Below are 17,779 nucleotides of genomic sequence, written 5' to 3' on the forward strand. Positions count from 1 at the left end.
AAACAGATTCATCTTGGAGAGGATTAAACCAAGCTACTCCTTGGAGGCAAGGATTCTGGGGCTTTGTCTGACATACTTTGGACATGTTTCCAGGAGGGACGGGTCCTTGGAGAGGGACATCATGCTTGGGAGGGTGGAGGGACAGCGCAGGAGGGGAAGACCCTCTGGGAGATGGATTGATTCGGTGACTGGGGTAATCGGGATGGGTGTGTCAGAGGCAGTGCGGTTGGCACAGGATAGAGCAGGGTTTCGGGCTGTTGTACAGAGGGTCGCTATGAGTCGCAAACGACTTGATGGCACATAACAACAACAACACAAGGAACACAGGGAGCTCTTGTGGTGTATTCCTTAAGGAGTTTCACTGCTAACCCAAAGGGTGTGCCTCTCTAGTGATCTGGATATTCCAGTGGTTCTGAGGGAGAAAGATGGACAGGCATCTCCTTCTATGCAGTTTACAGCTTCAGGAACCCAGTGGAGGGTCAGGTAGGAGTTGGTTCCAAATTGAAGGCAATGAGAGTGAGACTAACACGTTTAACAAGTGTTCATATACCTGCATAGCTATTTCTGCACCTGCTTACCTATATTAAGCTAGATATGAGTTCAAAGTGATACAAATTCTAATCTAGTACCACACTGTTTCTTCTAGTCCTCCCTACTGTTACTTATTTACTGTCATTTCCCTCTTCAGTAGACAGAAACCTATTTATTTTTCTCTTTTATTGAGAGCTCTGGTGGCCTAGTCCATAGGGAGTTTTACTACTGACCCAAAGACTGGGCCACTTGGGCTATTCACGTCCACCAGTGGTTCCAAGGGGAAGAGATGGACAGTCTCCCCTATGATTTACAGCTTCAGAAACCCTCTGGAGGGTTATCTATGTATCAGTTTTGACTCAGTGGCGAGGACATGACTTATTGTGGCTTTTATAAAAGTTTACACAGCAATTTAAGTTCAAACTGATCAGTTCCTATGTACATTGTTCACTGATATTGGTTGTTTTTCATAATGTCTGTACATTTTTAATATTTCCATTTTGACAGTTTTGTTTTTGTTAATCTAATTTTCCTTCTCCCTCCTTAACTGCTAGTCTTTGTTTTAGGGTAAATAATCATTTGGTTTCATGTACAGGGCATTTGTGGATGATGTTTGTTTTATGAACCAGTCTATTATTTGGTGAAAAGGTGACCTCTGGATTAGCAATGCAGCATTCTGCAGACCATGCCACCAGAGCTCCTAAATTACCTCTGGGAATAAGTTACAAATTTAAAGCATATTTTAGGGCAATAGTCTTGAGGGGTTCTTTTCTGTTTTTTGTAAATATGTGAATGCATGCATGTATTAGTGTGCATATATATATATTTACTCTGTGGACATGTACATTAGGTTCGGAAGTTTGATCTGTAATGCTAAGTGTAACAACTTTATCAGCTAGAGTACAATGTATATAGTTTTCTTTTGTTTTCAGTCTTAGTGTTTTTAGTTAAAATACCATTTCTAAAATTATCTGAGTCAGTCTGTCTCCCCTCAAAAAGGGGAAGCACGAGTGGCATCCACCTCCTAAATGACATGCTTCTGGACACTCTTGATAAACTTTGATAAATCGTTGTAGGAGGGTTTCAAGCTTTTAGTTCATAGGGTCGCTACAAGTCATGCTCTACTCGATGGCTGTCAACAACAACAACAACTACTCGACCCTCAAGTCTATAAGTTTATGAGAATTTGCTGACCAGGTGTTGTTTCAAATAGGCCTCACTGCATGGCCCTAGTCACAGTCCTCAGATGTTTGCTTGGATGTGTGCTCAAGGGAAAGGGCAAATATATTGTGATCCCTCTGTTCACATAATAATGAGAAAGAAAAACCTGCACTGCAATCCCAAATGCATGTTGTTGGAGGCCACTAGCTGCTCCACAGGAGAAAGTTGGGCATTCTCTTCCTGTGTGATTGCCTCTGAAAACCTGCTGGAGGGTAAGCTATGGGTCAGTTCTGACTCTACTGTATTCAACAACAGCATTCCTTCAGAGGTAGTAAACAGTACAAACATGATTCTTTCAGGCCCTGAGAATCGAAAGAATGATAGATAACTCTCTGGAATGAAAATATTAGCTTACACTGATTAAATGTTTTCTTCCCATCCTGTACTAAGCACAAAATTCATTATCCTATTCAGAGGCAGTGCGGTTGGCGCAGGATAGAGCAGGGTTTAGGGCTATTGTGCATAGGGTCACTATGAGTCGGAAACGACTCGACGGCACATAACAACAACATTTATTTCTTGCAACAAAGCTGTGTGGTATGATTATCACAATTTTACAGATAAACAAATTGAGGCTCTGATTGAATTAGCAATTTGTCAGAGTTACAAAGCTAGTAAATATTAGTCCGTATATGAGCACTGGTATTCTTGAAATCAGGATTACCTCTTAGATGGCTATAAGTAAACTCTTTGGATATTAACAACAAATTTTGCTTTTGAAGAGAGACAGTTTAATTAGCTAAGAACACAGATTTTGGAATTAAACAGCTCTAAATCCACCACATATTATCCTAGTGGTTGATTCTTTCATTGTTAAATGAGGACAATGATACCTTTTAAATAGGATTATCATAAAGATTAAATCAGGTAATCCAGATGAAATGCCTATGGAAGTATTTAATGAATGGCAAGTATTATTGTTATTAAATATAAATTTTAAAGTTACTCACTACGTTTTATCGTTTTTTGATGTATGTAAGGGTTTGTCATCACATAGGTCACTTAGAAGGCATTCAAAAGACTAGTGAAGGAAAGTACATAGAGTAATAGTAATTAATTTCTTTTCAGAAAACACAAGGGTCCACCCCTTGTTAACACTGTTTTGGGCCAACTATGTCTTAGAGCATTACCTTAGAATCATATACCTATGCAGTGATTTTTGTTAAAATAAAAATCTCCAGGTTTATCTGACTTCTGGTGGTGGTCGGAAACCTCCTTTCCTTCTTCCTCCTCCTTGAAAAAGTGACTAACGGTGCTGTAATTTTGATGATGATTCCCATTTTGCTCATTTAGAGAGTGAGGCCAAATTAACTTTTTTTCCTGTACTTCAGGGCCCATTTGAAATGAAGAAGCCTTATGATTGGTCACAGTTCAACTCTCTCTATCTCCGTGTCCGTGGTGATGGACGACCTTGGATGGTGAATATCAAGGAGGACACAGATATAATCCAGAAGAAGGATCAGTTGTACAGTTACTTCATGTTCACCCGTGGGGGGCCCTATTGGCAGGAGGTGAAGGTAACAGCACACGTTTTACTGATTTGTGAAGACAAGATTTTTTTTTTTAAACAAAAATCTTTGGAGATCATGGTTACATTGTAATTATTTTTCTCTACTAATACTTTTTGGTGTGAGGAGGAGAAGAAAGAAGAGGACTTTGAGGAGAGATTCACACAAATTACTCTCTATGCAATATTAATTTCTGCTAATTACACAGTAAATATTTTTTATACAGTTCCATGGTGATAGATCCCAGGTAGATTTTTTTTTGTTTTAAATTTCTGCCCTGATAATTCTCCCAAGCAACTCAGTATCATTAACTCAGTAGAATGAATGACTCTTACGAGGAATGAGAAGTCTACAGTCATGAAAATTTTTATTTCTGGGTAATGTAAAGAATAAGCTTTTATTTTAGACACTTTCACAAAGTTTTCATTTAAGAATTTTTCTAGTGAAAAAGACAGAACATGAAGTTCAGCCTCCAGTGATCGGCAAGTGCTCAGCTCAGGGCCAGCGCTCTCCCTTGCCCATGTGGTGGGGTGGAGGTGTGTACTTCCCTTTCTTTATCAGCTTGGCCCTCTCTTCCTTTTTTTTTTTTGTTTGGTTTTTTTTTTAATTATATTTTATTAATTTTCATAAACATTTACAGAGATTTTGGGCTTCCACTCATTCATTGTTGCACTATTCTCTCTACCCTCCTCCCAGTTTGTTCTTGTCCAAATGCCACAGTGCTTGTCAAAGCCAGTTCTGATTAATCTTCTTTGTCAGTGTATCCTTTGCCATTCCCTATCACTCCTCCCTGAGAGAGACTTCACCCTGAGTCATAAGGAAAAGTGGACGGCGTATTCTCTTAGCTACTTCCTGCTGAAAAGGGACGCTGTGGGTTTCAGGGTGAAGATCTTCTCTCACTACTCTAAAGGGCCCTCTCTTCCTGATGGCAGCCATCCATTTAATAGTTTTCTGATGAAGCAAACATTCTCTGAAATCATCATACTCAGTCTTGCATTCTTTTTCTGCCCGGATACCACCAATCCCATGGGCACATTCTAGCCACTCTTTTTCAAAAGCATGGCATTGAACTGAAATCCTATAAGGCTGCTCTGTGTTTTGGATTGTCAACCATCGATCTGTGTTAATGCTCAGTCTTTTCTGAAAGGCATGGCGTACAGCCGGAGAGCCCTTGGTCTTCTCAATCACCTCTGCTACCAGGAGTCTTATTTTCTAAGTAAGCAATATTAACATGAAGGAAAATAAGAAATTCAAGGAGAGGAGCCAAAATCAGGTGGCCATTCTCAATGTATTGAGAATTTTTAATCACTTGAACTCAAAAGAAAATCTCCATTTTGTTCATGCCGCACAGAGGGCCCTCTCTCTATACTAAGGTCATCTGATTTGGCACCCGTATAACATCTGCAGTAGACAATAGTGATATTTCAATGGTTTTCATTTACATTGCTGTAATTATGTATGACTCTGAGCACTTTTTAATGCTTATTACCTATTTTATTTTTCTGGCATTTTTCCACTTTTCTATTGTGTTGTTTAATCTTTTGTGAAAACTATATTTGGACCAGGAAGCAGTAGTCAGAATAGAGAAGGGAAACACCACATGGTACAGGATCAGGAAAGGGATGCATCTCCATACATTTTCAATCTGTATGCAAAACAGATCATTCAGGAGGCTGGACTTTATGACAAATAATGTGGCATCAGGATTGGAGGAAGATTCATCAACAACCTGCCTTATGCAGATGACACAACCTTGCTTGCTGAAATGGAAGAAGTCGTGTGGCATTTGCCGTAGAAGGTAAAGGACTGTAGTCTTTAATATGAACTGAAGCTAAACATCAAGAAAACAAAGATTCTCACCATTGGGCTAATTGGCAGCTTCATGAAGGATAGAGAAGAGACAGATTGCTGATAACTTCAGCTTGCTTGGTTCCACAATCACACTGTTGGCACCAGGAGTCAGGAAATCAATAAACGATTTGCATTGGGCAAGTCTGCTGTCAGGGACCTCTCTAGCAATGATCTCAGTTTGGAGACTAGGGTGCACTTGATCCAGGCCATGGTTTTCGCAATTACTTGCTATGCATTTGAGAGCTGGAAAGTAACTAAGGATGGTAGAAGGAGCATTCATGCCTTTGAATTGTGCTGGAGGAGAATGTTGACTGGCAGGAGACTAAACAGGTCTGTCCTGGAGAGGGTGAAACCAAACCGTTTGCTGGAGATAGGGATTTTGAAGCGCTGTTGCACATACTTTGGGTCCCATCCTTGGAGAGGGACATCATACTTGGTAGGACAGAGGATTAGCACAGGAGAGGAAGACCCAGGATGAGATGGATTAACTCAGTGACTGGAGAAATGGGTTAGGTCTGTTGGAGACAATGAGGTTCAGGATAGGGCAGAGTTCATAGCTAATATACATAGGGTCACTGTGAGTCAAAGGTGACTCAATGGCACAAAACAACAAGAACAACAAAGTTGTTTGTTTTTAGACATTTTTGTCTATAAATAAATGTTTTATTCCTAGCTTATCTTTTATTTTCCAGCAGAAAGTTATACAACATACTGTTATATGTCATTTTCCTTGGAACATTTGCCTAGAAAGACTTAATATATATTTTTCTAGCATTTTTTGGTATTTGTATTTTTTAATCAAAGAGATAGCCATTTGTATAACTACATATAATGAAACAATTTAGAATTAAATCTGAACTGTTCTTTTGCCATTCCATTTTCATACAAATGTCTCAACTGCTGTGAAATAAATTGTTTCTTTTTCAGATTCCTTTTTCCAAGTTTTTCTTCTCTAACCAAGGAAGAATCCGAGATGTCCAGTTCCAGCTTCTGCTTGATAAGGTAGTATTTTCTCACACTTTTTTTTCACTCAGAACTATTAGGTTCTTTAGTGAAACACAACTCATATGAGGACTTGTTCAGTCCATATTTGAAGGCTGGAAAGTTCCATGAAAACTAATCAGGGTTCATAATACAGAATTTAAGGAGCTCTAGTAGTGTTTGGGAGCCCTGGTAGCATTGTCTGTACTTTACAGTGCTGCTAACAAAAAATCAGTTGTTTGAAACCACCAGCTCTCTACAGGAGAAAGATGAGCCATCTTCCTGTAAAGATTTACAGTCTTGGAAACTCACCAGGGAGTCACTGATGTGTGGGAACCAGGAATCAGTTGAATAGGCATGGTCCATGGGTTGGGTTTGTTGGGGGCTTTTTGTAGCTCAGTAGGTAAAATGTTGGGGTGCTAACCAAAAGGTTAGTGGTTCAAATTCACTAAGTGCTTTATAGGAAAAAGACGTATCTCCTGTTAAGATTTACAACTTTGGCAACCTGTTGGAAGGTCCCATGGGTCAGGATCAACTTGACAGCAATGAGTTTGTCTTTTTTGATTTGGTTTAATAAAGAATTTGATTTTTGTCCTTAGAACCTGGAAGATAACCTCTACACCTATATAATACAGAATTGGGCTGAACTTTGTCTCTAATTCATGGGAGGTAATCTGGGTTTAGAAGGGGTCGTGGTACTAGGGATATTGTAGCTAATGTTAGATGGATCTTAGCTGAAACAGGGAATACCAGAAGAATGTATATTTGTGTTTCATTGATTATGTGATTTGTGTTTCATTGATTATGTGGAGGCGTTTGACTGTGTGGATTATAACAAACTGTGGCTGACTCTGAGAAGAATGGGAATCCCAGAACACTTGATCGTGCTAATGCGAAACCTATACTTGGACCAAGAGACAGTCATCAGAACAGAGCAGGGAAACATTGCATGGTTCAAAATAGGGAAGGGTGTATACCAGGGATGTGTCCTATCCATACCTTTTCAACCTGTATGCAGAACAGATTATCCGAGAGGCTGGGCTCTATGAGGAGAAGTGTGGTGTCAGGATTGGTGGAAGATCTATTAATAATCTGTATTATGCAGATGACACAACCCTGCTTGCTGAAACTGAGAAGGACCTGAAATGCTTGCTGCAGAGGGTCAAGGACTACTGCAGCCTTCAGTATGGATTGAGGCTCAATGTCAAGAAGACAAAGATTCTCACCGCTGGACCAATTGGTAGCATCAGGATGGATGGTGAAGAGATTGAGATTATTAACAACTTTAGTCGGCTTGGCTCCACAGTCAACACTCTTGGCACCAGTGGCCAGGAAATTAAAAGACATATTGCGATGGGAAAGTCTGCTGTTAGGGACCTTTCCAGGGTACTGAAGAGCAATGGTGTCACTCTGGAGACTAAGGTGCATCTGATACAGGCTTTGGTCTTTGCAGTCACTTGTTATGCATCAGAGAGTTGGACAATGACTAGGAAGGATAGAAGGAGAATTGATGCCTTTGAGCTTTGGTGCTGGAGAAGAGTATTTATTGTACCATGGACTACCAAGAAAACAAATGGATTCATCCTGGAGAGGGTTAAACCGACTGCTCCTTGGAGGCAAGGATTCTGGGGCTTTGTCTGACATACTTTGGACATGTTGTAAGGAGGGACAAGTCCTTGGAGAGGGACATCATGCTTGGGAGGGTGGAGGGATGGTTCAAGAGGGGCAGACCCTCTATGAGGTGGATTGATTCAGTGACTGGGGTAATCAGGATGGGTGTGTCAGAGGCAGTGCGATTGGCACAGGATAGAGCAGCGTTTAGGACATAGGGTCGCTATGAGTCACAAGCACATAACAACAACCACAATATAGAATCCCTTGGAATTTGCCTAGTGGCTCTGTTGGTGTCTGTTATTCATGGTGGACTGTGTCTGAATTCACTAGTCAGATGATTAACAGTTGGACCTATGGTAGTTTGTGCAAATGAAAAATCTCACAGTAGGAACTGGCCATACTAGAAAAATCATACATTTACAGGTTTACATTACAATCACATGAACCATGTGATACAGCAGCACAGCCTCCTGGAAAGGGAGGAGGCGGCAGCTAGAGATTGAGTTTAGTCACTTGCTCAATGGTTTAGTCATGCCTATATACTGAAGCTTCAATAAAACCTCTGGACACCAAGGATTGAGTGAGTTTCTCTGATTGGCAATATTCTATGTATTGTCAAAACATCAGTGTGTCAGAAAGTGACATATTCTGATTCCATGAGGAAAGGATAATGAAAGTGTGGCGTTTGGAACCTTCCTTGACTTATGTTGTTTTCTAGGAATCTTGCAGGGTTAGGATCAACATAGAGGTCCTTGATCCATTTTGAGTGAGTTTTTATGTATAGTGTGAGGTGTGAACCTTGTTTCATTTTTCTGTGGATGAATCTCCTGCTTGCCAGCATCATTTATTAGACTATTTCTGCTTCACCGGATGGATTTTGACCCATTGTTAGGCACAAGTTGTGTGGTTTGGTTTTTTTTTCCCTTCATGTTTTTTTTTTCTTTTTCTCAAGTTGTATATAGATAATTGGACATCCCTGATGGTATGTTGTTGTTGTTGAGTACCATCGAGTCAGAACTGACCCACTGCTGGCCCTCTGGAGGGTTTTCAGAGGCAGTTAATTGCACAGGAGGAGATTGCCTATCTTTCTCCTGCAGATCACATCAAACCACATTCCTTTGGATTTACAGTTCAGCTTCTTGCCACTAGGCCACCAGAGCTTCCATCTTGTTGACAGACTACAAAATTGATTGAGCTGCCAACCAAAAGGTTACTTGTTGCAATCCACCAGATTTTTTTCTGTTAGCTTTTGGCTTCCTTTGATCTTTCTTTTCTATTTGTTAAAGTTGGATCTTTCTTTCTTAATAAATTAAGATATATTTTAGGTGTTTATTACTGTGGATTCCCTCTAATTACTGCTTATGCCAGCTCCCAAAGGTTTTGATGTATCATTTTTATTTTAGGAAATTTTATTTTCATTTCTTCCATGATAATATCTTCTTAGCATACTAATTGAATTGGTATGGAAAAAAATTACGGTCCTGACCCATTCCTTTCTTAATTTTAAACCATGCCATTTTCCCTTGCTCTGCCTCCACAGCAGCCTCTTGGTCTAGGTATAGGTTTCACATGAACTTCAGATTGCTTAGTCAATAAAACACAAATAGACATCCTTCCGGCATTCTCGGCTTTTTGCCAAGATCTGTCTGCTATTAGCAGTAATATCCATGGCCTCTTCTAAATCCAGTTTGAATTTCTGGCAGTTCTCTGACAAAGTAACTGTTCTAGTTGTTTTTTAATAATCATCAAGATTTTGCTTGCATGTGATATTAATGATATTGCTAGATAATTTTCCCATTCTGTTGGATAACCTTTTTGGGAATGGGAACAAATAGGGATCACTTCTTGTCAGTTGGCCAGATAGCCGTTTTCCAGATTTCTTAGCACAGCCTGGTTAGTGTATCCAGGGCTGCAATTCCTGTTGCCTTATTTTTTGCCATTGTTTTCAATGTAGATTGAACTTCCTTCATTACAACTGATTCTTGATCATATGCTCCTTCCTAAAATGGTTCTGTGTCAACCAATTATTTTGACACAATGACTATGTGTATTCCTTCCATCTTCTTTGAATGCTTTCTGCATCATTCAAGACTTTGCTCATAACATCCTTCGGTATTGCAACTTGAGACTTGAATTTGTTTTTCAGTTTTCAACCCAAAAAATGCCAAGCAACTTCTTCCCTTTTTATTTTCTAACTCTAGCTCTTGCATATTTCATTATAATATTTTGCTTTATCTTCTTGTGGTACCCATTGAAATCTTCTGTTTCTCCCTTTTACTTCAGCATCTCTTCTCTTTGCTTTGGGTTCTTGGCATTCTAGTACAATTTTCAAATTCTCTTCTGACATCCATTTTGGTCTTTATTCAAGTTGAAGTGAAATGTTAACTCGTTGTAGTTTTCTTTTATATCTCTCTGATCACTGATAATATTGAGCATCTTTCCACATATTTGGTAGCCATTTGAATTTCCTCTTTGGTGAAATATCTTCATAGACTTTCCTCCATTTTATGATTAATTATTTGTCTTTTGCTGTTATCAAAGTTTTATATATATTTTGGTTATCAAATTCTTGTTAGTTAATATGTTTTTCAAAGACATTATTCATTCAGGAGCTTGTCTTTTCTGGTACTGTCCTTTAATTTAAAAAAAAAATTATAATTTTTGTGTGTGTACTGTTGAATCGTATCTGACTGGCACAAGAGGAGATTGCTCCTCCTTCTCCAGTGGAACATCTGGTAGATTTGAACCACACGCCTTTGGGATTGTGGCGCAGCTTCTTGCCAGTAGGCCACCAGAGTTCCCTACCTTGGTAGTGTCTTTTGACAAATAAAGCTTTTCATTTTAACTGAGTTTTATTTGCTATTTGTGATTTTATTATATTAGAGAAACTGCCTTTTTTTTTTTTTTAAGAAACTACTTTTTAAAGACTATTTCCACAACTCTTAAGAATTTTATGTCTTTAGTTTGCATCTTGGTCTTTTTTTTAATCTTTATTTTTTAATTTTCTATTAGTTTACAAAATTAAAATACAAATTCGAACAAATTCTTTTTTTTAATTTTAGTGCAAGTTTACAGAAACTTTGGATTTCCATTGATTCATTGTTGCACACTTTCCTCCCTGCCCACCTCTCCCCCCAGTTACCTTTTCTCTTTGAAAAGTAAAAAAAAATTCTTTCATTGTTATACAATTCCCCCCAGACCCACCCCAGTCCACTCCACTATGCATCTGTCATTCTGGACTCTTGTCATGACAATAATACCAATCATATAACCCTTTCCAACAGTTCTCTCCCTCATCTGTTTCAATGCAGTGTACATTATTTATCCCCTTTTAGTTTTCCCCCATCCCCTATGTCAGTCCCGCTTTACAACAGTGGCACTATACAATATTTGTCCTTTTGTGACCAAGATATTTCAGTTAACATAATGTCTTCCAGGGTCACCCATTTTGTATACTATTTCATGAGTTCCTTGTTTTTCAATGCAGTGTAGTATTCCATAGTGTGAATATACCACAGCTTCTCTATCCATTTGTTTGTTGATGGGCACTTGGGTTTTTTCCGACTCTTTGGCATTGTGAACATTGGGTGTGCATATATCTTCTTGGGTGGCAGTTCTGATTTTCTTTGGGGTATATTCCAAGTAGTGGAATTGCTGGTGTTTCTATTTGCAGCTTTTTGAGAAAGCATCATACTGCCTTCCATAGTGGTTGCACCATTTTACACTCCCACCAGTAGTGAATAAGGGTTCCAGTTTCTCTGCAACCTCACCAGCATTTATTGTTGCCTTCGGGATTGCAGCACAGCTTCTTGCCACTAGGCCACCAGAGCTCTATTTTAATTACTGTAGCTATATATTGCCAGTGTACTCCCTGAGGGAGAGCTACCTTCAAGTTGTCTGAAGCCTGGTCAAACCAGAGAATTATAGAAGATTGGCCATCATCAGGCCACTGTATGTAGATCTGCCTCCTGCTAAGTCAGAAAACTGTGTAAGTAATTCTGTGAGAATTGCAGCATATTCTTTAATGCTAAAGTGGCTTGTGCTTTTAATTATTGCTGTAGTGTGGTTGATTATGTGTCTACCTCTCTACTTCTGGTATGCAGAGATGTTCTTGAAATATCAGGGACAAGGTTTTATCTTTGAAACTCCTTTACCTAACACACTGTGAACTTTCAGTCAGTGTTGACTGATGGATGCTGCTTTAGTAAAAAAACTATTATAGATTTTGCAATTTTTTTTGTTCCTTACCTTGAACGTATATAGACTAAAGAGTTATTTTAAATATAAATTTTTATAGATTTGGGGAGCTTTGGTGGCCTAGTGGGTAAGGTGTTATATTGCCAACCCAAAGGCAGGTAGTTCAAAATTATGAGCTGCTCCATAGTAGAAATTGGGCATTCTGCTCGCGTGCTAGTTACAGCCTCTGAAAATTCAATGGAGGGTCAGCTGTGAGTTGGTTCTGACCTAAAGGCACATACTAGAATTTTTTTTTTTTTAAATCAGGAAGTGTGCATCTTACCATTTTTCTTTAGCTGTTCAGGGTCTCTTGCCCTCAACATAAAGTTGAGGCTTGGTTTTTCTGTTTCTGTAAAGGCTATGTTGAATCTGTAGATCATTTTCAGTAGTAATGACATCTCAACAGTATGTCTTTCACTCCATAAATGAGGAGCTTCTTTTTCAGCAGTGTTTTAGAGTTTTTTTGTGTAATACTTTACATCTGTGGTTAGATTTATTCCTAGGTCTTTTATTCTTTTTTTTTTTTTTTTTACTCCCCCATCCTTGGCATTTTATTCTTTTAGATGCTATTGTATATTGATTTCCTCATTTCACTTTCAGGTTTCTCATTGCTGTGTATAGAAACCCAATTGATTTTTGTTTATTGACCTTATACCCTACATTTTTGCTAAATTCCTCTATTCTAGAAGTTTTCTTGTGGACTTTGAGATTTTTCTGTATATATGTGATCATTTAATCTCTGAGTACAGATGCTTCTTTTCCCATTGTATACCTTTCCTTTCTGGATACCTTTTATTTCTTTTTCTTGCTCTGTATAGGACTTAGAATACAATATTGAAAAGTGGTGAAAGCAGCACCCTTGTCCAAAAATTTAAGGGCAAAATACTGTCGTCGTTCCCCGCCCCCCCCATTAAGTGTAATGTTGGCTGTTGGCCTTACATATGTCTCGGATCATATTGAAGAATTTATATTTCTTCTAATCTTCATCAAGAAATGATGTTGGCTTCTATCATAAGCTGTTCTATTTCCATAGATATAATACATATGTCTCTTTTCCTTTTTTTTTTAAATAAGAGGAAGTACAGTCAGGATGCTCTTTAAGTTTGGGTTTGTTTTTTTTTTGCTTTTTCCTTTAAAATTCATTCATTGTTGCACATTTTCTTCCTTCCTCTCTACTCTTGTCCACTTTGCAGTGCACCTCTTGTTCCAGATTGTTGTTACATAAATAATACCTAATCTGACATTCCTTTTGGATCGTTCTTCCCCTCATCTGTTCCAGTGCAGTGTTCATTATCTACCCACTCTTATCCTATTCTTTCCTCAATCCTCCATGTCAGTCCTATTTTATAATAGCGGTGTTATGCAGTATTTGTCCTTTTGTGACTGAGATATTTTACTCAGTATTTTTTTTTCCTTTGTTCTTGACTTGGTATATTATGTTGATTGATTTTCTAATGTTGAACTATACCTGTGATCCCAGAATAAAACTTGGTAATGATATGTAACTTTTCATATGCTGTTGGATTTTGTTTACTAGGTCGTTTTTTGAAGAGTTTTGCATTTATATGAGATACTGGTTTATAGTTTCCTTTTTTTTGTGGTATCAAGATTATGTTTGCTTCATAGAAGGGATTCAGAAGTATGCTCTGGAACAGAAGAGTTTAATCATGATCTGTGTCATTTTTTAAATGTTAGGTCTCTTTATTTAATCCAGTATCCTGTTTAGCATTTATTCCTTTTTGTTTTTCAAGACTTGGTAAATTCAATTATTTTTTTCCCTAGAAAGTTCCTTTTTACCTGTTTGACTCTCTCTTGGTGAGTATTTTTCTTGATTTTTCTAATTCCGTCGTTTCCAGTTTCAGACTTATTTTTAATTTTTTCAATTTCTAAATTGAGCCTTTCATTTGCTTCTTGATCTTCACTAATTAGTTATCGGTATGCTTTTTATAAAACATATGTAGCACAATTATATCCTAGTGTTGTGGTTGTTATGTGACTTCTAACTATGACTAATAGCAACACTATGAATGACAGATTGCAATTTAGCCCTCTTGTGTGGTCCTCAGAATATCTGTCACACTGAAGCTCACTATTAAAGACTCAGTGTCAGTCCATTTCATTGAGGGTTTTCCTGTTTCACTATTTACTTTTCCAAGCATAATTTATTTTTCTAAGGACTGTCTTCTGACAACATGCCCAAAGAATGTGAGACAGTTTCACCAGCTGCTTCTAAGGAGCACACTTGGCTGCACTTCTCCAAGACAGGCAGGCAGTACTATATTCAGTCTTCACCAGCACCACAGTTCAAAAGCATTGATTCAGCGAGCTCTGGTGGCCTAGTGGCAAGAAGCTGCACTGCAATCTTAGAAGTACGTGGTTCGAATCCACCAGATGCTCTGCTGGAGAAGGAGGAAAAATCTCCTCCTGTACTAGTCAGATCTGATTTGATGGTACACACACACAAAAGAATAAAAAAACAACAACAACACACACACATAAAAAAACCCCAACATTGATTCTTCTTGGGTCTATCTTATTAATTTTTCAACTTATCATGCATATGAAACAGTTGAAAATACTGTAACTTGGGTTAGGTGCACATTAGTTTCTAAAAGGGCATCCTTGCTCGTTAGCAATTTGAAGAGGTCCTTGACAGGACATTTGCCCAGCAAGACACCTTTTGATTTGACTGTTGCTACCATGGATATTGATTGAAGATCCAAGTAAAATTATACCATTGACAGTTTCAGTCTTTTTCCCCACCTATCATGATGTCACTTAATGATCCAGTAGTGATTTTTGTTTTTTTGATGTTGAGGTGTAATCTATATTGAAGGTTATATATATAGTCTTTGAACCCTCTTCAGTATTTCAAGTTTTCTTCACTCTCTATTTGCAGAGTTGGTTTTTATAGATTTTATTCTAAGTTTATAAAAAACTTAGATTTCCATTCATTCTTTGTTGCACATTTTCCTTCCTGCCCCTCTCCTGCTCAGTTTGCTATTTTCTTTGTAAACAAGTTTTTTCATTGTCCTCTTTATTATGCAGCTCTTATTCTGGACTCTTGTCATACCAATAATATTTAATCATATATTCCTTTTATACAGTTCTCTCCCTCATCTGTTTCAATGCCATATACATTATCCCCTCTTTTCTTAGTTTCTCCCCAACCCCCCTGTCAGTCCTGTTTTATAAGAGTGGCATTATACAGTATTTGTCTTTCTGTGACTGAGATATTTCACTCAGGATAATGTCCTCCATGGTAAGCCATTTTGTATAATATTTCTTGAGTTCTTTATTTTTCAGTGCTGCATAGTATTCCATTGTGTGAATAGACCACAGCTTCCCTATCCATTCGTTTGTTGATGGGCACTTGTGTTGTTTCCACAAAGTTTTATTATCAGCAAAACATAGGTTATTGAAGAGTCTTCTTCCAATCCCGAAGTCACATACATTCTTCTAATACTATCACATTCTTCTTCATATACTCCAGCTTCTCAGATTGTTGAGCATATAGATTCAATAGGTATGAGAAAGAATGCAACCCTGATACGTACATTTCTTATTTTAAACCATGCAGTATCCCTTACTCTATTAGAACAACTGTTTCTTTTTTAAAATTTATTAATTTTAATGAAAGTTTATAGAGACTTGGGATTTCCAGTCATTCATTGTTGCACTTTTCTCCCTGCCCACCCCCACCCCCCAGAAAACCTGTTTCTTGATCTACATATAACTTTTACATGAACACCCAATAAGTGTTCTGCAATTCCCATTCTTCTCAATGTTATCTCTAATTTCTTATAATCCACACAGCCAAATGTGTTTCTGTAGTTATTAACACAAGTAAACATTTTCCTGGTATTCTTGGTTTGAGCGGAGATCCACCTGACATCACTAATGACAAACGTTGTTCCATTGCCTGTTCTGAGACTAGATAGACTATCTGGCAGGTTCCTTGCCATGTGCTGCTTCAGCCAACTTGGAATAATCATCAGAATTTTTTTTTACTTGTGTGTGATATTTAATGATAATTTCTGCACTTTGTTGTGTCACCATTTTCTGACACAAGAACAAATAAAGTTCTCATGTAGTCATTTCTTCAGGTAGCTGTGTTCCTGTTTTCTTGGCATAGGATTGTGAATATGCCCACATGTGTAGCTGTTTGTCGAAATATTGCAATTGGTATTCCCTGAATTCCTGGGTTCTTGTTGTTTAGACAATGCTTTGATACTATAGGTATCTGAATTTAAAAATTAATTTTAGCACTGTAGTTAGAAAAATATAATTTCTATTTTTATGGCCTCTGTAAGAGAAATGCCCTACCTAGTCTTTGCCTTGCTTCTGACTAGCATTTTATCCTCTTGTGATTGTATTTTATTCAGACTATTTTGTTTCCTTTTACTTTATGGGAAGATTTTCTGATTGACGCCAAGCAAGGTGCCTGAAAGGTTAGGGTGTACTAGCTGCTCTTTGCAGGACAGTTAGCAGTCCACCTCTGCAATGAAACAGGAGCCTCAAGAATCCTAGGAGCCAAAACCCACTAGCAGCAGTGAGTTTAAGATGTTCTTCTTTGAACCACTGCTCTAAACTTTAGTTTATTTCTGTGCTGATCAAGAATCTAGGTGCTTAAGAGTTGGAAACAACCCAAGTGCCCATAAACAAACAAGTGGATAGAGAAGTTGTAGTATATTCACACAATGGAATACTATGCTGCATTGAAAAACAAGGAATTCATGAACTATGGTACAAAACAGGTAACCTTGGAGGACATTATGCTAAGTGAAATATCTCAGTCACAAAGGGACAAATACTGCATAATGCCACTATTATAAAGCAGGACTGACATTGGTGTTGTGTTGAAACTAAAAGGCGATAAATTATGTATACTGCATTGAAACAGGTGAGGGAGAGAACTGTTCAAAAGGGATATATGATTGGTATTATTGTCATGACAAGACTCCAGAATGAGAGCTGCATGGTGGAGTGGACTCGGGGGAGGAGGGTGTATAATGTGGGTTTTTTTTTACTTTTCAAAGAAAAAAAACCAACTGGGGGAAGGGGTAGGCAGGGAGCAAAATGTGCAACAATGAATGAATGAAAATTCAAAGTCTCTATAAACTTTCATTAAAATTTCAGTTAAAAAAAAGAAAAAAAAAAGAATCTAGGTGCTTGACTTCTGGACTTCAGTATGCATGTATGTGGTGGTATTAGCAGTTTTCCTGCTGTGACCTGTTCCCTATGTTTTGCCCTGTCAGTTTGAAACATGTCCCTAGTTCTGCTCCCTTTGGGGTTCTGCCTAATCCAAGTGACTGTCTATGTCAGGAATCTACAAGATTTACCCTGTCTTGCCAAACCAATTACATGAGAGCTATCAAGCTTCCATAGCTACTTATGCTCCACTGGACAAAATTAGGTCACAACTTTCTCAGATTAGTGTCTTTTGTGGTTTTTTAAAAATTCATTTTAATGAAAGTTTACAGACTTTGGATTTCCATTCATTCATTGTTGCAATTTTCTCCCTGCCCACCTCTCCCCCCAAGTCCACTCCACTATGCAGCTTTCATTCTGGACTCCTGTCATGACAGTAATACCTACTCATACATCCCTTTTTTTTTTTCATACATCCCTTTTACTCATACATCTCATCCTCATCTGTTTCAGTGCAGTATACATAATTTATCCCATCTTTCTCATTGTCTCCCAACCCCAATGTCAGTCCTGTTTTACAACAGTGGCAATATGCAGTATTTGTCCTTTTGTAACTGAGATATTTCAGTCAGCATGTCTTCCAGGATCACCCATTTTGTATAATATTTCACGAGTTCCTTGTTTTT

The 17,779-nt window shown here is 38.1% G+C and overlaps 1 protein-coding gene across 1 annotated transcript in view; it reads left to right on the forward strand.

The window, feature by feature from the left end:
• NDUFAF1 (NADH dehydrogenase (ubiquinone) complex I, assembly factor 1) overlaps window positions 1-17,779 on the forward strand; it is a 28,550-nt gene that overhangs the window by 9,194 nt on the left and 1,577 nt on the right. The window contains exons 2-3 of the mRNA XM_006882995.1: window positions 3,084-3,269; window positions 6,039-6,113. Coding sequence (XP_006883057.1) covers window positions 3,084-3,269; window positions 6,039-6,113 — 261 coding nt within the window. The remainder of the gene's footprint in view (window positions 1-3,083; window positions 3,270-6,038; window positions 6,114-17,779) is intronic.

This window comes from Elephantulus edwardii, unplaced genomic scaffold, assembly GCF_000299155.1.
Source record: "Elephantulus edwardii isolate Elephantulus edwardi_28Jun2011 unplaced genomic scaffold, EleEdw1.0 scaffold00026, whole genome shotgun sequence".
NCBI classification, from domain to species: Eukaryota; Metazoa; Chordata; class Mammalia; order Macroscelidea; family Macroscelididae; genus Elephantulus; species Elephantulus edwardii.